This window comes from Schistocerca serialis, chromosome 2 (assembly GCF_023864345.2).
Source record: "Schistocerca serialis cubense isolate TAMUIC-IGC-003099 chromosome 2, iqSchSeri2.2, whole genome shotgun sequence".
Classification (NCBI taxonomy): Eukaryota; Metazoa; Arthropoda; class Insecta; order Orthoptera; family Acrididae; genus Schistocerca; species Schistocerca serialis.
Window position 1 is genome coordinate 688,807,672 of NC_064639.1, and position 21,020 is coordinate 688,828,691.

The window sequence follows — 21,020 nt, forward strand, 5'->3', positions numbered from 1 at the left end:
TTCAGAAGGATGTAGGTTGCAGTAGGTACTGGGAGATGAAGAACCTTGCACAGTGATTCGTAAGACCATCAAAGTTTGTAATCTAATTTACAAAAAATTGTTTTGATTGTGTCTTTTATAGCATGGAGAGCTGCATCCAACCAGTCTCAGGACTGAAAACCACCACAACAACAACAGTCACTTGTTTAAGACCATAGCACAGCTTTCTATAGTGCATCCTTGAATTTTCAGCAACTTTGAGATGAGATCTCTCTGTAAGTATTTGCATGAAAGAAACAAAACTTGGCCATCTTATACAACTTTTAGAGCTCTTTAAAGTAAAATATAAAGAAAAGGATCTCTGAGCAATTTTCATATAGATAATTTGAAGCAAAGTTGGGCGAAAAAATAGCTGTTTTAAAAAAATGCGAACTTTAGTTTTTTTGTATCTCCAAAAGTAATTGTGGGATGTACATGAAACTTTGCACACCATAACTCACCAACACAAGGTCTTAGAATATAAAATTTCATTCTCCTATTACTTTCCATTATTTCACAAATCTAGGGTAAAGTTGTCGATTTTTCAAAAAGTGCTAAAAATGGGTATTTTTAGTCAAATTTTTCAAAAAAGTGTTTTCTCCAAACTCTTCTAAACTATGGTCATTAGAAAGAGCATATTCTAATCTATCTAGAAAAGTGGATTTGGTTTTGCAATGCAATCATATAAGGCCCTAAAAAGTAGCATCATCAAAGAGGCGCACTGGAGGTTTGAACACATTTTTCTGGCACTCAAATTATACCTGAAACCTTTTATTATGCCTAATAAATGTTTATTAGTGCCTTGAATAATTGAAATAAAATGATCTGGTAAATAGGGAATGAGACTGTCAGAAAAACTTGAAAACTATGAGAAGTAGCTCTTCTGCTTTTATCGTAAGTGTTCACCTGCATACAACTTTTCTCATTTGTATAAAAAAAAAAAAAAGGAAGAAGAAGAAGAAGAAGAAGAAGAAGAAGAATTCAATGAATAATAGCTTCATATTTTTTGTACTTCTCAAAATTGTAAATATTTACAAGTGGAAAATGAAGACCTAATTTTTGGATTCAATTGTATAAAACATTTTTCCAAAAAAGAATCGGTTTGCTTGAATCATGCATCAAGTGATGTAAATTTTCAAATCAAGATTGCAGAGATTTTAGTACCTAGGTGTTGCAACCTGTGAATTTTTGTCTTAAAGTTATTAGGGAAACATGTGAAATTGATTGGTTAAACATCTAAGAGTTTTAATTTAGTATTTAATCACACTTAAATGTAGCCTACTTCATTGGTAAATACGTAACCACTAGTTTCACAGAGAAAATTCACAAGATTCACTGTTTATAGAAAATATAATGGCAACATTTACTTTAACAATCAGATTTTTTCATTATTGTGAGCCTTGTTTGAACAATCAGTATTTCAGTGGTGTGTTTGCAGCATAGTGAGTGGGTTCTGTTGGACTGAGTATGCCTTGTTAAGTGATTCGTAAGACCATCAAAGTTTGTAATCTAATTTACAAAAAATTGTTTTGATTGTGTCTTTTATAGCATATATCTCTTATTAGATTTTTTCATTGGTATTATGCATTGTGTATAAATTCATTCAGTAGCAATTTGTCTGAAATTTAAGCAGATTATAATTTGCACTTAGAGGCCAAATACATTATTTAGTTACTGATTAGAGATGGATGCAGAAGGGAACAGCATACCTTCCTGTTCAATTGGGCAAGGAGATAGTGGAACAAAGTGTCATGTCACTTTCTTTGCCAAAAAAGCTGCTTTAAAATGGTTTGCGGATTTTAGTGACAAGGAAAAAGAGTTGTTGGTCTGACGTTCTGAAGCAAAGTTGGACAATACCTATCAAGTTTGCCTACATCATGAAGCCCTGTTATTGACAATATGAGAGGTTTTTTTAAAAATAAAAAAAAAAAAAAAAAAAATGCTTCAAACCCTTTGGGAATATTTTTTTTTTTTTTTTTTTTTTTTTTTTTTTTTTTTTTTTTTTTTTTTTTTTTTTTTGGGGTAGGGTTTAAGGGCGCTCAACTGCTGAGGTCATTAGCGCCCAGTCACTGGTGTTAGAGCACAAGGAACCCGCTAAAACTCAAGGGGATGGGGGGACATCAAAAGGACCTGACAAAGATGCAGATGAAATTAGTAAAAAGGTTAAATGTCTTTGGTCAAGCCAGTTAAAGTTATAAAACGCAGAAGACGAGCAGCTGCTCAAGCGTCATCAGCTAAAACATCCGGTAAGGTAGATGGCAGGGACAGGACAACACGAAATTGACTAAAACGGGGACACGACAATAAAACATGGCGCACCGTTAATGCCTGACCACAAGGGCACTGCGGGGCTGGGTCACCAGAGAGCAGGTAGCGGTGGCTAAACCGGCAATGCCCAATCCGCAACCTGGTCAGAAGGACCTCCTCGCGCCGAGATGGTCGGGAGGAAGTTGTCCAAGCAGTTGGGAGCGGTTTTACTGCCTGGAGCTTGTTTCCTTGGAGGGATGACCAAGCATCCCACCACAACGACACAAGCCTCTTACATACATCCCCACAAACGTCAGATGACGGGACACAATAGGAGGCTGGCCGAGGCTGGAGGACTGCAGCCTTGGCTGCAGCATCTGCAGCCTCATTCCCAGGCACTCCTACATGTCCGGGGACCCACAGAAAGCTGACAGAACCGCCATTATCAGCGAAAGAATGGAGGGACTGCTGTATTCGTTGAATCAAGGGATGGACCGGATAGGGAGCCCCAAGGCTCTGAAGAGCACTGAGTGAGTCAGTGCAGAGTACATACGATGAATGGCGGTGGCGGCGGGCATACTGAATGGCCTGATGGAGAGCAAAAAGCTAGGCCGTAAAGCTGGAACACTGGTCAAGGAGCCGGTATTTAAAGGTGGCGGTCCCGACGACAAAGGCACAGCCGACACCATCGTCATTTTTGGAGCCATCGGTGTAAATAAAGGTGTGACCAGCAAGTCGAGCACGAAGTTCGACAAACCGTGAGCAATACACTGCAGCCGGAGTACCCTCCTTCGGGAGTGAGCTGAGGTCGAGATAAATACGAACCGGAGCCTGGAGCCAAGGTGGTGTCGGGCTCTCACCCTCTCTGAAGGTGGTAGGGAGAGCAAAATCCAATTGTCGAAGCAGGCGACGGAAGCGGACTCCGGGGGGCAGCAGGGCAGACACATACAACCCGTACTGACGGTCGAGAGAATCGGCGAAGAAGGACTTGTAAGAGGGGTGTTCGGGCATAGACAACAGCCGGCAGGCATACCGACACAGCAGTACGTCGCGCCGGTAGGTCAGTGGTAACTCGGCAGCTTCAGCGTAAAGACTCTCGACAGGACTAGTGTAGAAGGCTCCGGTCGCAAGACGTATCCCCCGATGGTGGATGGAGTTGAGCCGGCGTAAGAGGGATGGCCGAGCGGACGAGTAGACGAAGCTCCCATAATCCAGCTTCGATCGGACTATGGACCGATACAAGCGAAGCAGGACAGTGCGATCCGCTCCCCAAGATGAACCACTAAGAACTCTGAGGACATTAAGGGAACGTGTACAACGGGCCGCCAAATAAGAGACATGTGGAGACCAACACAGTTTCCGGTCCAACGTGAGCCCTAGAAACTTAGTTGTGTCCACGAATGGAAGAACAACAGGACCGAGATGTAAGGATGGCGGAAGGAACGCTTTATATCGCCAAAAGTTGATACAAACCGTCTTCTCTTCAGAGAACCGGAAGCCATTTGCCACGCTCCATGAGTAGAGGCTGTCTAGACAACGCTGGAGGCAGCGCTCCAGGAGGCATGTTCTCTGGGCACTGCAGTAGATCGCGAAGTCATCGACAAAGAGAGAGCCTGAGACATTAGGTGGAATGCAATCCATAATTGGATTGATCGCGATGGCAAAAAGGGCTACACTCAAGACGGAGCCCTGAGGCACTCCGTTCTCCTGGAGGAAGACGTCGGACAATACGGAACCCACATGTACCCTAAACTTTCGATCCGTTAAAAAGGAATCAAGAAAAAGGGGCAGACGACCGCGTAGGTCCCACTTGTGCATAGTGCGGAGGATACCTCCTCTCCAACAGGTATCATAAGCCTTCTCCAAGTCGAAGAACACGGCTACCGTTTGGCGCCTTCGCAAAAAGTTGTTCATGATGAATGTCGACAAGGTCACAAGGTGGTCAACAGCGGAGCGGCGGCGACGAAAGCCGCATTGGACATTAGTAAGTAGTCGTCGAGATTCAAGAATCCAAACTAACCGAGCATTAACCATGCGCTCCATCACCTTACAGACACAGCTTGTAAGAGAAATGGGGCGGTAACTAGAAGGAAGGTGTCTATCCTTCCCGGGTTTGGGTATAGGAACAACAACGGCGTCACGCCAACGCATGGGGACCTGACCTTCGGTCCAGACGCGATTGTAGGTTCGAAGAAGGAAGCTTTTGCCCGCCGGAGAAAGGTGTGCCAGCATCTGAACGTGAATGGCATCTGGCCCCGGAGCAGAGGACCGGGACAGTGCAAGCGCACGTTCGAGTTCCCGCATAGTAAAGGGGGCATTGTAAGTTTCCAGATTCAGCGAGTGGAAGGAAGGTCGCCGAGCCTCGTCTGCTTCTTTCCTGGGAAGGAAGGCAGGATGGTAATGGGCGGAGCTTGAAACCTCCGCGAAAAAACGGCCAAAGGCGTTGGAGACAGCCACAGGATCAACAAGGACCTCATTACCTGAGGTCAGGCCAAGTACTGAGGAGTGGGCCTTAATGCCCGACAGCCGGCGCAGGCTACCCCAAACGACAGAAGAGGGAGTGAAACTGTTAAAGGAGCTGGTGAAAGAGGCCCAACAAGCTTTTTTGCTGTCTTTGATGACTCTACGGCATTGCGCTTGGAGTCGTTTGTATTCAATACAATTCGCCAACGTAGGATGGCGGCGAAAGGTGCGTAAAGCACGTCGTCGAGCACGGATAGCGTCCCTACAAGCCTCGTTCCACCAGGGGACGGAAACGCGACGTGAAGAAGAAGTAGTACGAGGTATGGAACGTTCGGCAGCATGGATAATAACAGCCGTGAGGTATTCGACCTGACTGTCACAACTGGGAAAATCGTGGTCCGGAAAGGTCGCCAGGGAGGAGTAAAGTCCCCAGTCAGCTTTCAGTATGTTCCAGCGCGAAGGACGTGGGGATGGGGTGTGGTGCAGGAGACGAACGACACAGGGGAAGTGGTCGCTCGAATAGGTGTCAGAAAGGACATACCACTCGAACCGACGGGCAAGAGTGGTAGAACAGATCGAGAGGTCCAAGTGGGAGTAGGTATGAGTAGAGTCCGAGAGGAAAGTCGGGGCGCCGGTATTGAGGCAGACAAGATTGAGATGGTTGAAGACATCCGCCAAGAGTGAGCCTCTTTGACAGGATGCAGGAGAGCCCCAAAGGGGATGATGGGCATTGAAGTCGCCAAACAATAAGAACGGCGGGGGAAGCTGATCGATCAGGTGCATCATGTCAGCCCGACTAACAGCAGATGACGGTGGAGCGTAGACGGTACAAACTGAAAAAGTAAAAGCAGAAAGAGTAATGCGGATAGCTATTGCTTGGAGTGGGGTGGTCAATGGGATGGGATGGTAATAGACATCGTCCCGAACGAGCAACATGACCCCACCATGAGCTGGGAGACCGTCCGCAGGGGCGAGGTCATACCGCTCCGAGGTATAGTGGGAAAAGGCAATACGGTCAGTCGGGCGCAACTTGGTTTCCTGGAGACCAAGGACGAGCGGACAGTGCAGGCGGAGGAGCAGTTGTAATTCCTCCCGATTAGATCGAATATCTCTTACGTTCCAATGAAACAACGCCATTGCTAGTCAAAAAGTTGGGGGAACGAGACGGGGAAGAGCTGGTCACCTCGATGGCCGCAGAGGGCCAGGTTGCGAGGCAACAACGCTACAGCTGACGGCAGGCGGATCCGGTTCCATCGACTCGTCGCCAGCTGCGGCCGCTGTCCCTGATTGTGTAGGAGGGGCCGCATCATTTGCCGACAAAAGGCCGGCGGAACGCCTGGCAGCAGAGCGTCCCGGCGAAACTGAGGACGGCCGGGAGCAGCGACTCTCAGATGAAGCGTCAGATGAAACGCGCCGGGGTGGAGAGGGGGAGAGAGACTTCTTCTTGGAGGCCTTCTTGGAAGGCCGAGGAGGCACAGGGATGGTTGGCTGGACCCGAAGAAGGTCCTCACGCGCGGGGTCCGTTTTGGAACGCCGGACCTCGGAAGCTGGGGTCCGGAACGTTTCCCCGATGGACGCCTGAGAAGAGGATCGCTTCTCAGGTGGCGTGGGGGGAGGAGGAGGAGGAGGAGGAAGGGTGGCCCCTGGGGCAGGGGGGGTGGGGGCCGCGGGGGAGGAGGAGTTGGAAGGGAGGGATTTGGGAGGCGGAGGCAGAGCCCCCTGATGGGCAGAGGAGGCGGAGGGGGGACAGGAGAGAGGTGAGGATACAGCAGAAGGAGTGGACACAACTGAGGCAAACGAAGTGGCCAGGGACACGGGATGAAGGCGGTCATACTTCTTCCTGGCCTCAGAATAAGAGAGCCGATCCAAAGTTTTGATTGCTTGTATCTTTTTCTCCTTCTGATAGGCGGGGCAGTCTGGGGACCTAGGCGAGTGGACGCCAGGACAATTAGGGCACCGAGGTGGTGGGGTGCAAGTATGTTCCTCACGAAGAGGACGTCCACAGTCGCCACAAAGGGGCTCAGCCTCACACCGGGACGACATGTGCCCAAAGCGCAAACACCTAAAACAGCGCATAGGAGGCGGGACGTAAGGTCGCACGTCGCACCGGTAGCACATCACCTTTACCTTCTCCGGGAGAACGTCCCCCTCGAAGGCGAGGATAAAGGCCCCGGTGTCGATGCGACGGTCTTTGGGGCCGCGCTGGATTCGCCGGACGAAATGCACGCCGCGGCGCTCCAGGTTGGCCCTGAGCTCCTCATCAGATTGTAGCAGGAGGTCACGATGAAAAATAACCCCCTGCGTCCTATTTAGTGCCAGATGTGGGACAATGGAGACTGGGATGTCCCCTAGGCGGTCGCACGCCTGGAGTGCCGCCGATTGTGTGGCAGAGGTGGTCTTGATAAGAACGGACCCCGATCGCATCTTGCTGAGAGCCTCGATTTCCCCGAAGACGTCCTCAATGTGCTGAACAAAGAACATGGGCTTGGAGGTGGCGAACGTCCCCCCATCTGTTCGAGAACAGACCAAATAGCGGGGGAAGTACTTCGCCCCAAGCCGGCGGGCCTGCCCCTCCTCCCATGGAGTGGCCAAGGGGGAAAGGGCAGGAGAACCAGAACTAGAAACGGTACCTTTTCTTTTGGAAGACTCGGCCGCAGAGCGACCTGATACGTGTTGACGTTTCATGTGCGAAACGTCCGCCCCGATACCACCCACTCCGACCAGGGGCTCTCCCCACGGGCGCCACCCAGCCGCAGCAAGGGCCACCTGGCAGGATGACCATTGCCGGGAGTCCTGATGCCCCAAGGAGACGGGCATCTACTCCTTGGCCAACGTGGGGAGGGTGCAGCTCAGGTATCGGCAGTACGATCCCTGTGTTGTCAGGGGGCTACAACCTAGAGGGTACATGACGACCCCACCACAACGGGCTGGCTACCGTGCTGGATTTCTGGTGCCATGGAAAGTCCATCATGATCGCTGGTGCAGATGGAGATGCACTATGGGCGTAACTTGGACAACCCATCAGGCGTTTAGGCCCAATTTGAGGAATAATGGGTATGGTGACAACGCCGGTGCAATGCTGAGTGCCAAGGTCTTAGTGCACTTAGGACCAGTGGTACACCATGTAAGGTGTCCTTCCCCAAAAGGCTCGTACTTCTGTAGAATGTTGAAAAATGGAGGTCAAACCCCAAGGGGGACCATCACATTAAGGCCAAAACATTGGAGACTCCTTTTAGTCGCCTCGTACGACAGGCAGGAATACCGCGGGCCTAGTCTAACCCCCGAACCCGCAGGGGGGCCCTTTGGGAATGTGAATCATAATGTTAAGGCAGGAATTCGCACTCTTGATACTGAAACAGCTAATAAGGCTTCTGATATGTTGAAGAAGCAGCTTGTTAATAACATAAAGCCAGGTCAGAAAATTTGTCCGGCTTGCAGGACTACCTTAAATAAACACTTGGACGAAGCTTTATCAGCCTCATCATCACATTCTGATGAGGACTTTACACCAAAAGAATAATTAAATAGTAGCTTATTGTCTATCGGTATTTCAACCCTGAAGAGAACAGTAAGCTACAGAGATAAGCCCCAATATGTGAAGAAGAAAATTCAAAAGGCTCAAAATGTGATTAAAAACAGAATTGTAAATGCAATGGGAGTAAACCGACAAATTGAAGATGCTAGTGAAATTAAGGAATGTGGAAACTGTGCCGACTATGCACATTTGTTGACTGAACTGAAAGCCAAGATGCAGAATGCAATTCATAAAGAAAAGATGCAAATTTTAACCTTGGCACCTGTAAGTTGGACAGTCAGACAAACAGCAGGTCAGTTCGGCGTGTCCGAAAGCATGGTGAAGAATGCTCGGAAGCTTAAGGCAGAGAAGGGCATTCTGGCACTTCCCGAAAATAGGCAAAGCAGGAAATTACCAGCATAAGTTGCTAGTAGGGTGCGAAATTTTTTTTGAAGATGATGAGTATAGTAGGGTGCGCCCTGGAAAAAAGATAGTATTTCAGTTAGACTTTTAGATAGAAAGACATACATTCAGAAAAGATTGTTACTTTGCAATTTACGGGAAATGTATGTTATCTATAAGAATATAAATGGTCCAGAAATAGGGTTCTCAAAGTTTTGTGAACTTAGACCCAAATGGCTTGTAACAGTAGGATCAGCCAGAATGCATGCAGTTTGCATCTGTGCAATTCACCAAAATGTTAAGCTTATGCTTAGCAGAGCTGGTATACGTGAAAATTAACAGGAGCTTCTCAGCAAGGCAGTTTGCAGTTTGAACTCTAAAACAGTGCATGCTACATCGCTGTGAAAGGTGCCCGGGCCCGAAGCTATAGCATCTGAAATTGCCAGCTATTTCCTAGATCATGAGCCACAGGAAGTTATTGTGTTTAAGCAATGGATACATACCGATCGGGCCACACTGGACACGAAGCAAATGGTAGTGGATGAATTTATTGAAGATGTAAAAAATAAAATATGGAGTCTGTCATGCCATCATTACATTGCCAAGCATCAAAGCTTGCATCTTAAAGGCCTTAAATGTCATCTGAAAGACGAAGAGCTTGTTGTCCTAATGGATTTTGCAGAAAATTATTCTTTTATCATTCAGGATGCTGTGCAAGGCTTCCACTGGGACAATAGTCAAGCAACAATTCATCCATTTGTTATTTACTTTCGTCAAAATGAGTAGAATCTTTAAGTTTTTGCATTATCAGTGATTGTTTGCGGCACTACACTATTACAGTTCACGTTTTTATCAAGGAGCTCATCAAATATATAAAAGCACGGTTTGCACAGATGTCCCACATTCATTATGTCAGTGATGGCTCCAGTGCTCAATATAAAAATTTCAAGAATTTCCTAAATTTGTGCTATCATAAGAGTGATTTTGGAATGACAGCCAAATGGAATTTTTTTGCTACTAGTCACGCAAAATCACCTTGTGATGGGATTGGAGGTACAATAAAGTGGTTAGCAGCAAGAGCAAGCTTGCAACGACCACTTAATGGACAAATTCTTACTCGCCTAGATATATTTCACTTCTGCTCTGGAAACATTAATGGAATTAAATTTGTTTTCGTCAGTGAAGACGAAATTGAAAAAAAAAAAAAAAAAAATATTGTGTCACAAGAAGAGAGGTTTAAACCTGGACAAACTAGCAGGCACTAGAGAAAATCATCACTTTTTACCTATTCATGAAACAACAATTCAGGTCAGCAGCGTTTCAAATGATCCTTCATCTTTTCTAGCTAAAATGGGTCACAGTAATGAAGGAGGCATATTAATGTCTGCTCTCCAACCAGGACAATATGTTGCATGCCTCTATGAAAACTTGTGGTGGATTGGGAATATCTGAGAGACCTCCACAGAGCAAAGGGATGCATTTATAAACTTTATGCAACCACATGGTCCAGCAAATTCATTTTATTGGCCACCAAGAAGTGACAAGTGCTGGGTTCCGGAACACCACATTATTGCAGTTATTCCAGCTCCATCAGTAAATTCGTCTGGCCGGCAATACACCATTCCTCTTTATATTCATCAGAAAATTAATGTAGCATATCAAAAATTGAAGTAGGTTAGAGGAAACGATCTAAGGAACCCAAGAGTGCCTTCTAATTTTACACAGGGAACTTAAATAATTTTACTATCAGGCTTGGGATCCTGTGGTAAAGAAACCCACCCGTGGCTGTTGTTGCTAAGCTGTCGGGCATAGCATCTATGGCAACGGGAATGCTGGTTTTCTCAGATGAAATGAAACTTGCAGTGGTTAAGCCACCATGGACCATAGCAACTCATTTATACACTTCTTTTCCAATCAGTAAGCTGGTGTTGTTCATTAAACAGGCAACTAATAAATATATGATTATGCAAATAAATTCTATGATTTACATTCATTCTTAATAATAATTGTGTGTGTGCGTGTGTGTGTGAGAGGGGGAGGGGGAGGGGGAGGGGGAGGGGGAGGGGGAGGGGGAGGGAGAGGGAGAGGGAGAGGGAGAGGGAGAGGGAGAGGGAGAGGGAGAGGGAGAGGGAGAGGGAGAGGGAGAGGGAGAGGGAGAGGGAGAGGGAGAGGGAGAGGGAGAGGGAGAGGGAGAGGGAGAGGGAGAGGGAGAGGGAGAGGGAGAGGGAGAGGGAGAGGGAGAGGGAGAGGGAGAGGGAGAGGGAGAGGGAGAGGGAGAGGGAGAGGGAGAGGGAGAGGGAGAGGGAGAGGGAGAGGGAGAGGGAGAGGGAGAGGGAGAGGGAGAGGGAGAGGGAGAGGGAGAGGGAGAGGGAGAGGGAGAGGGAGAGGGAGAGGGAGAGGGAGAGGGAGAGGGAGAGGGAGAGGGAGAGGGAGAGGGGGGGGGGGAGAGGGAGAGGGAGAGGGGGGGGGAGGGAGAGGGGGAGGAGTGACAATTAAGAAATAACATTGTTTCTATTTTTATTCTTTTGCTATTCGGACTTAAGCTATGTCCTATTCATCAGGACTTCTTATTTCACTTATCCCAGACATTAATAAACATGTATAAGGCAAAATAAAAGATTTCAGGTATAATTTGAGTGCCAGAAAAATGTGCTCAAACTTCCAGTGCGCCTCTTTGATGATGCTACTTTTTAGGGCCTTATATGCTTGCATTGCAAAACCAAATCCACTTTTCTAGACAGATTAGAATATGCTCTTTCTAATGACCATAGTTTAGAAGAGTTTGGAGAAAACACTTTTTTTGAAAAATTTGACTAAAAATACCCATTTTTAGCACTTTTTGAAAAATCGACAACTTTACCCTAGATTTGTGAAATAATGGAAAGCAATAGGAGAATGAAATTTTATATTCTAAGACCTTGTGTTGGTGAGTTATGGTGTGCAAAGTTTCATGTACATCCCACAATTACTTTTGGAGATACAAAAAAACTAAAGTTCGCATTTTTTTTAAACAGCTATTTTTTCGCCCAACTTTGCTTCAAATTATCTATATGAAAATTGCTCAGAGATCCTTTTCTTTATATTTTACTTTAAAGAGCTCTAAAAGTTGTATAAGATGGCCAAGTTTTGTTTCTTTCATGCAAATACTTACAGAGAGATCTCATCTCAAAGTTGCTGAAAATTCAAGGATGCACTATAGAAGCTGTGCTATGGTCTTAAACAAGTGACTGTATCTCCGAAAGTATTGAATTTCTGAATCTGAAACTTTACCAGTGTTCATTGAGAACATGTGTGAATGTTCATACAAAATTTCATCAAAATCCATGATGGTCATGTGGGAGCCTCTAGACCACTTGGCTGAAAATGGCGAGTGATTTAAAAACTACCAAGTCCTTGTCATTGTCATTCTCTCTCTTCGTTGGGTTTGCAATCACACTTATTTTGTCCCATTTTGATTTCTGTTAAAAGGGGCGACATAACAAAGCAGCAGCAGTAACAATTTTATTCAAGAACGTGTACTCACAAACTTCCAGTAACTAAAATCTCTGCTGCAATATGAAGCAAGCCTGTGTCCACCAAATATACATTTTTGTGTGGACAAGTGAAGCAAATTGATCACTTACACAGTACAGAGAATCTAACTATTTACACAAACCAGCTGAAATCTTAATGGCTCCTAGGCCATCACACACAAACTATATTTTGCTCCGACACCTTTCTTTCAGAATTTCTTGTTATGGGTGCCTTCTTTTATTTCCTATTTCAGTTAACATGCTGGTGACTCAAAGAGCCAGAAGCTTATTGATGAGCAACGCTGACTTCGGTATACAGTTCCTGGACCATAGGCCTCCAGCAGATAAATCATGTATAGTAACAGTCTCTTAAGTGCAAATAATAATAAGCAACCTCCCACATTTACTGAAGATTTTACAGTATGTGGTTACTCCTCTTCATTCAATCACTCTTTCTACATGCTATGTCTTATAAAATCTACATGTATTGTAACAGAACTTGATATTTTTGATGCCATAAACTTCAAGCACCAATGCTCGTTTATACTTTCAGTACCTATTCACTACTGAATTTAAGATAACGCACAACTATCTTAATACTTTTCCAATAAACATTCACATATCTTCTATTTCTCAATTAAATTCTTCAAATTTAAAAATATTTGGGTATGGAGTATCTTACGAAATGAGCAACTTTTAGGATGTAACTTGCAATAAAATGTATTGTATAGTGATAAAAGCTGTTCTACAAAGAGCAGATTAATTAGCTTCTGACATTAATAGTATTACATAACTGAATTTAAAAAAAAATGATGAAATCACAAATCATTTCTCAGCAGCCTCCATATTTCTGAAAGTTTACATACAAATCATCAATAAGAAAAAAAAAAAGAGTTACATAAAATCTAGGCAATCCTTTTTTCTTACAATTACTTACCGCAAAGTAAATACTAGTGACACCATAGAGCACCAGAAAGATGTTAGCATCAGAAAGTTTGGAGAAACAGAAATAAAGTCCAGCAGGAAACAAGAACACCAATATTTGCAGATCAAAATAGAAAGAGGACCAAGAGGTCGGCTGGTGCTCAGATACTGATGCAATTATGGGTATGTGGTTCTTGGCATATGAAGGATCAAGGAGTGAATAGAAACGTCCAGTCCATGGAGAAATCTTTCCTAAAACAAAAAACAAACAACATTACGTGCAGCACAGTTTTTTATTTGTATTGGCATGGTCATTAAGACTAACATAGATAAGAAATATGCACAAAATATTTTAAATCTCGAAACCAAAATATGTTCAAAGGTGCTTTGAGTGAAAATATGGAGTAGTATTCTGAATGATTCTGGCACATTATTGCAGCTAACAAACACACCAGAATTTAATATAAACTTTTATGTGCCGCAAATAAATTTAAAAAAATTAAAAGAAGAAGAAGAAGAAATACCGGCTACCCGTGTTTTATGGCCAAGAAAGGAACTTGAACAGAACTAAATGAAGACAATACAGTGGAATGTTGCCCTATTGCTCAACCAAGATAAATCAATGAGATTATCTGGTAAGGTATCTGCATTATTAATATTTCCAGTATATAAAGAACTGCTAATTATCATAGAATTCTGACATATTTGTGTAGGAGTGCAGTGGTTCATAATCATAAGTTAAATCCATATTGCTGAATCTAGAACTTATTAAATATGATCACCTGAAAAGTGTTGTCACTTGCCACATCTGTTGTAACAAGTGCTTTATCAAAATCAAGAGTTAGGTAAATTTTAAAACTCCTTTTTTTAATGATTGTATGGGTATTCAGATATTTCTTCCTTAAATAGGAGTTAAGCTTAATTACAATGAATGAGTGAGTGACTCACAACTGTAACATTTTAGGTCATACAGATACTCTTTATCACAAACTTGGAACTAAAATTTAGTTCAGCATGAACTACATGACTTTTTACTTTTAGGCCGAACATAACACTTTTTATTGGTATATCCTACTCTATCAGAGCAGAACCATCTGCGAATGCAGTCACGGAATATGCCAGTTCTGCTGTAACTTTTGCACAGCTTTTTATGTGAGCATGAGCACTGAACAACTGTCCACTCAAATGAGTGGCCACCACGAAACAGTGACCAACAACAGAATTGACCAGCTCAATGCCAAAACATGCTGCTAAGCACAACGCGCTCTAATGGCCGACTCACAGCCCCTGCCATCTGTGGGCGGAATGATACAGGTTTTAGTAAGTTTTATTCACACTAGTAAATCAAGATGATGACTATTGTTAAACATTTCTTTCAACTTATAGGGTACTACATTCTTCTACATCACACATTAATCACTTGTTTGTTAGTTCCTGTGACAAGTAATGCTCCACCTTTGCAAACCAAACAAGGATTATAAACAAATGGCTACCTTCAGTGAGGGATCATTACTGACAATTGTGCATATTTTCCAGGGTAGCACCACAAATATCCATATGTGGCAGAATCATTAGCAGTTTAGCAATAGCAACACGTGTCTCATCGATGGCACATTTAAACTCTCATCTAAAATATTTAATTTATGCTGTTGGTGCCTGACGCCAAACTATTGGGTTTAGGACTCACTACAGTCTATATAAATTTTGACCTGGAGGTTTATAAATACTATTCAGGGCCTGAAAAATGTCACCAAAATGGATTGGAGGGCTGTTGCAATGCATATGAAGCGAGGAATTGACAAAGTGTCGAATTATCAAGGTCTTCTGGAAGAAAGTGTTCAGGACCTTCTTACTGTTTCCAACTGCTCATACACTTTGAATCGAGTGGTACAGACACACTTTTCTACAACGCAGCTGTCTGGAGCTAACGATCGGTGGAGGTAAAAACACAAATTAATTTTCTTACTTTTGAACAGTATGCTTTATTCCTATGTGCCACCAAGGACGTGTTTTCTGTAACCTACAACAGAGGGGAACCCAGGACTGTTCACCAGCTGGTAAAGGATCAGCTTGTGTATCCAGTATGGGGATAGTTTCAAGTAACAAATGAAAGCAAGAAATTATGGTTTACTTTTAGCACTGAAAATTTCTCTGTCTTGAGTTTGCTCGTAGAGGTTAGCTTTAATCGCCATGAACAAAGTGAGCATGATTAACAATTCTGCCGCAAGTTGTTGACTGATGTTTTCTCAGATACACTGCATGTTGTGGGGTTGTAGTTAGGCCAGAGCAAGTTTAAATTCAGTGCTGCAAAACATGTTGCCTGCCACAGTACAGTTGTTGGTCACTTAAAATCAGCTATTGACAAGGCATCTCATATTCCCATCAAAACTTATGGCGGTTTCTGCCAATACTGCTCTGGTTTACACATAAGCAACAGAACTTGTGAAGTGACTGGCTATGTTTGCGTGTCATCTATAACCAAGCAGCAGCTGCACTGTAGCGCTAAATGATAGAAGTCGGCTAACAATTAATTTTAATCAGACTATAGAGCACACTCCTTTGATGAACTTCTGACTGCAAACTACATCTTACTGCCACTGCCTTCTCCAAACAAACTAGTTAAAAAATACACTTTTTCCAGGTGAAAATACAGTTTGCGTTCAGTGGCAGGAACTGTAAAGTTTATAAACTTACCAATCCTTTGAATGGTAAAGGTTTTAGACATTGGTTTATAACTTCCTGGCATTTTGTGGAAACAAAACACATCAAAAAACATGTTTTGGAAACTTTTTGATGGGCGGCAACATGTAAACTATGAACTTTGTTATGAAAGTATGAATATGCATTCCACCAAATACAGTTCATTAGTTTCTGAAGCACTGAAAGCAAGACTGTGATGTACGTTTGTCATCCAATCATACCTCAAGTCACATGATCTCGCCAGCCAATGACAACAAATATTCTGAGCATAGGACACATGATGTAGTCAGCCTATAGCAACATCACTGGTAAATAGCACGTACACATAAATGGGAAAAGTTAATAGTTTCAGTATAGCTACAAGCAAAGGTCAGCTTTCACATATAATAATTGGTCTTTTTTTTGCATTTGTTACCCTTTAAGATATATAAGACAATGGAAAATCCAGGATGGAATGTAACATATTACAAAAAGGGTAGTTGGTACTCACCCTGTTAGCAGAGATACTGAGATGCAGAGAGGAACAATAAAAAGATTGTCAGAGAGAGAGAGAGAGAGAGAGAGAGAGAGAGAGAGAGAGAGAGACTGTAATGGCACAAGCATACGTCACACAGTGTAGGATTTTTCCATTTCATTTCGTAGAAGTTATTTTGTTATTAATCTCTGCCATAACGTAAAAAATATGATCAGTAGCAGGGCAGGAGCACTGAGGGTGCATATGCCATCTAACAGAAGCACAGTAAAGTAACACAGCTCACTGCTGTAAGGTGCTGCCACCAATCTGCGAAGTATGGAACCAATAATTTGTAACTGTGTTTTAAATGTATAGCTGTAAATACTTTTTTGTATTAATCTCTGCATATTGTTAAGTAGATATTTATTTTAAAAGTATTATGAACCCTTAGGATTAAAGTTGTAATGAGTCATCGCCCTAGGCTCAAGTTAAAATCTAAAGGAACTTCCCCGCGGAAGGGTAAGGTGGGAGAAATGTTGTTACAAAAAGTATAGAACAGTTCTCTTTGTGAATCACAAAGGTTGTGAAGTAGTGTGTGGTGCAATGCTCATGTACTGCATTGTGTGGTGATTAAAATGAACACAATCATTGTTAACCAGCCTTGGATGGATGGGAAGTTATTGCTACACATAATTCCATAGTATTAACCAGCTATTTGTCAACAAGCAGAAGTGGCAATGTTATTACGAGGGCCAGTGGGGAGTCATCGTCTGCTGTGAAGGAGGCAGATGTTATGTTGCAGCATTGTTTACTATATTGGATAAATATTACGATGGGAATTATGACCTGGAGGTCACTGTGTAAAAGCTGCTAAACCACCCATCGGTAGCAAAATCTCGTCAGAGGCTGCAGTATGTTGCTAACCACCACAAAAGGAAGTATTTATTTCTAGGGTGAAGTTCAGTATATTCTATTTTTCATAGTGACAGGCATATTGTAAAAGTCATGATTTGTCTCCTCTAGTTAAGTGTTTAAAAACAGTGTTGTTATTTCAATAGATGTTTAGTGTGTCCTTTTCACATCCTGTGATATTTATTCAGCAACATTTTCAGATCATAAGCTGGTTATCTGTAAGCCTATATAAAGTGCTTTAAATTATTATTGCCGCTTTAAGCAAAGCATTAGATTGTGTACAAAGTACCAGCTATTTTATTACACTGACAAGCATAATAAAAACAGTTTCAGAAAAAACAAAAGGTATTGTGCACATTTTCATTACTACAAAAAGATTATTACTGTGATGTTCACAACATACGATTTTACTGATTCATAGTGTGTGACAAACTAAATTTATGAATATAATAGAGGGAAACATTCCACGCGGGAAAAATATATTTAAAAACAAAGATGATGTGACTTACCATACGAAAGCGCTGGCAGGTCGATAGAAACACAAACAGACACATACATACACACAAAATTCAAGCTTTCGCAACAAACTGTTGTCTCATCAGGAAAGAGGGAAGGAGAGGGAAAGACGAAAGGAAGTGGGTTTTAAGGGAGAGGGTAAGGAGTCATTCCAATCCCAGGAGCGGAAAGACTTACCTTAGGAGGAAAAAAGGACGGGTATACACTCACACACACACACACACACACATATCCATCCACACATATACAGACACAAGCAGACATATTTAAAGACAAGAGTTTGGGCAGAGATGTCAGTCGAGGCGGAAGAGCAGAGGCAAAGATGATGTTGAATGACAGGTGAGGTATGAGTGGCGGCAACTTGAAATTAGCGGAGATTGAGGCCTGGTGGGTAACGGGAAGAGAGGATATATTGAAGAGCAAGTTCCCATCTCCGGAGTTCGGATAGGTTGGTGTTGGTGGGAAGTATCCAGATAACCCGGACGGTGTAACACTGTGCCAAGATGTGCTGGCCGTGCACCAAGGCATGTTTAGCCACAGGGTGATCCTCATTACCAACAAACACTGTCTGCCTGTGTCCATTCATGCGAATGGACAGTTTGTTGCTGGTCATTCCCACATAGAATGCATCACAGTGTAGGCAGGTCAGTTGGTAAATCACGTGGGTGCTTTCACATGTGACTCTGCCTTTGATCGTGTACACCTTCCGGGTTACAGGACTGGAGTAGGTGGTGGTGGGAGGGTGCATGGGACAGGTTTTACACCGGGGGCGGTTACAAGGATAGGAGCCAGAGGGTAGGGAAGGTGGTTTGGGGATTTCATAGGGATGAACTAAGAGGTTACGAAGGTTAGGTGGACGGCAGAAAGACACTCTTGGTGGAGTGGGGAGGATTTAATGAAGGATGCATCTCATTTCAGGGCAGGATTTGAGGAAGTCGTATCCCTGCTGGAGAGCCACATTCGGAGTCTGGTCCAGTCCCGGAAAGTATCCTGTCACAAGTCGGGCACTTTTGTGGTTCTTCTGTGGGGGATTCTGGGTCTGAGGGGATGAGGAAGTGGATCTGGTTATTTGCTTCTGTACCAGGTCGGGAGGGTAGTTGCGGGATGCGAAAGCTGTTGTCAGGTTGTTGGTGTAATGGTTCAGGGATTCCGGACTGGAGCAGATTCGTTTGCCACGAAAGTAGTACATGTGTAGGAACAATATTGTCCATATGCAGTGTATGTCACTATTTCAAAGTGGTTATGACATATTGTGTGCTCTCATCCCCCTTGTTTCCTTGTCAAGTTACTATATCGGTTCCCATTACTCAAAATTAAAAATTGTGTGGTAAGAGCTTAGTTCTGCAGTGCTTAGAGCGATTAGTGAAAACAGCACTGAGGTCTTACTGCATGCAGTTGCCCGCCCATTATAATTACGAGTCCGATCGCCAACCATGGTCATTTACAGGTGAAAACTGATCCATAGAACTGGGGGGGGGGGGGGGGGGGGGGGGCATCGCGAGTCTCTGGCAACTGGAGCCAGAGACGTGTGTGTGTGTGTGTGTGTGTGTGTGTGTGTGTGTGTGTGTGTGTGTGTGTGTGTGTGTGGTGTGTGTGTGTTTGACAAAGGCTTTATTGGCTGAAAGCTAACTTTCTGACAGTCTTTTTGCTGTGCCTTTCTGCGTCTCAGCATCTCCAATATTTGGTGAGTAGCAACTATCCTTTAAAATATATCAAACACAAGTGTGCCAGTCAAATTTTAAATAATGAAATGATGGCTGGTCTTCTGTGTCCAAAATTTTTTTAAGTGGCTGGTCCTCAATGTGTTAAGTTTTCAACGGAAGTCAAAGCCTCTGTGACTTAAGAAATTCATCTTACATTTCACACGTAGCATAATTCTTGCATAAAAGGAAATTTACTTTAAAAGTAGCGCTTCTCAAACCACCATTCACAATATCTTCCCGTAACCTGTTAGGTTGGTTTGAACAGTTGCCCATGTGTGCCAAAAAACAGGCGTTACTGCCCATTCACAGCTACGATGACATACACAGCCCATGCTTGGTGTTTGCTCTGCTCACACACCTTTTGGCGCATTACTGTATGGAATTTCGTGTGCAGTGGGATATCATGTGACCATGTTCAGCACTGGAGCACATTGTACGGAGGGGACATATGGAGTTGTTACACTTAAGATCATTTGTTTTATCACATCCTATATAGATAAGGTGTGAAAAATAACAAAGCAGCCTTTGGCATAATATTCATTTCAAAACTAGACTCTACATCTCAAAGTTGTTGTTGTTGTGGTCTTCAGTCCTGAGACTGGTTTGATGCAGCTCTCCATGCTACTCTATCCTGTGCAAGCTTTTTCATCTCCCAGTACCTACTGCAACCTACATCCTTCTGAATCTGCTTAGTGTATTCATCTCTTGGTCTCCCTCTACGATTTTTACCCTCCACGCTGCCCTCCAATACTAAATTGGTGATCCCTTGATGCCTCAGAACATGTCCCACCAACCGATCCCTTCTTCTGGTCAAGTTGTGCCACAGACTTCTCTTCTCCCCAATCCTATTCAATACTTCCTCATTAGTTATGTGATCTACCCATCTAATCTTCAGCATTCTTCTGTAGCACCACATTTCGAAAGCTTCTATTCTCTTCTTGTCCAAACTATTTATCGTCCATGTTTCACTTCCATACATGGCTACACTCCATACGAATACTTTCAGAAATGACTTCCTGACACTTAAATCAATACTGGATGTTAACAAATTTCTCTTCTTCAGAAACGCTTTCCTTGCCATTGCCAGCCTACATTTTATATCCTCTCTACTTCGACCATCATCAGTTATTTTGCTCCCCAAATAGCAAAACTCCTTTACTACTTTAAGTGCCTCATTTCCTAATCTAATTCCCTCAGCATCACCCGACTTAATTAGACTACATTCCATTATCCTTGTTTTGCTTTTGTTGATGTTCATCTTATATCCTCCTTTCAAAGTACCCTATGTAATATTTTGCTATGTGGTGACTACATTTTTTATTCATACTCTACAATACTTTTGTAGCATTTCCAATCAGGTTTACATCCACACAGCACTACAAGAAGCTAGTAAGAAGGAATACAAATTTCTTGGGGAGGGGGAAAGAAGAAGAAGAAGAAGAAGAAGAAGAAGAAGAAGAAGAAGAAGAAAGGAAAAGAATTATATGCCAGAACTAATCACAATAGGTTTTTCATGAATTGCTTAAACAGAATAAAGAATTAACAAGTTTTTCTGCAAAGCAAAGAAACTGTATAACTGGCAACTTATATTATACTCCAGGAGTAGGGGGGATTTACAATGATAAAACACAGTGTGCAGCCAGCTTATAATTTAC

The 21,020-nt window shown here is 43.3% G+C and overlaps 1 protein-coding gene across 3 annotated transcripts in view; it reads right to left on the reverse strand.

The window, feature by feature from the left end:
• Positions 1 to 21,020, reverse strand: part of LOC126457818 (dolichyl-diphosphooligosaccharide--protein glycosyltransferase subunit STT3A) — a 109,464-nt gene that overhangs the window by 19,797 nt on the left and 68,647 nt on the right. For 2 of the 3 annotated variants that reach the window (XM_050094437.1, XM_050094436.1), the window contains one exon: positions 13,094 to 13,332. In XM_050094437.1, the coding sequence (XP_049950394.1) occupies positions 13,094 to 13,332 (239 nt within the window). The remainder of the gene's footprint in view (positions 1 to 13,093; positions 13,333 to 21,020) is intronic. The other variant, XM_050094439.1, reaches the window with a different exon arrangement.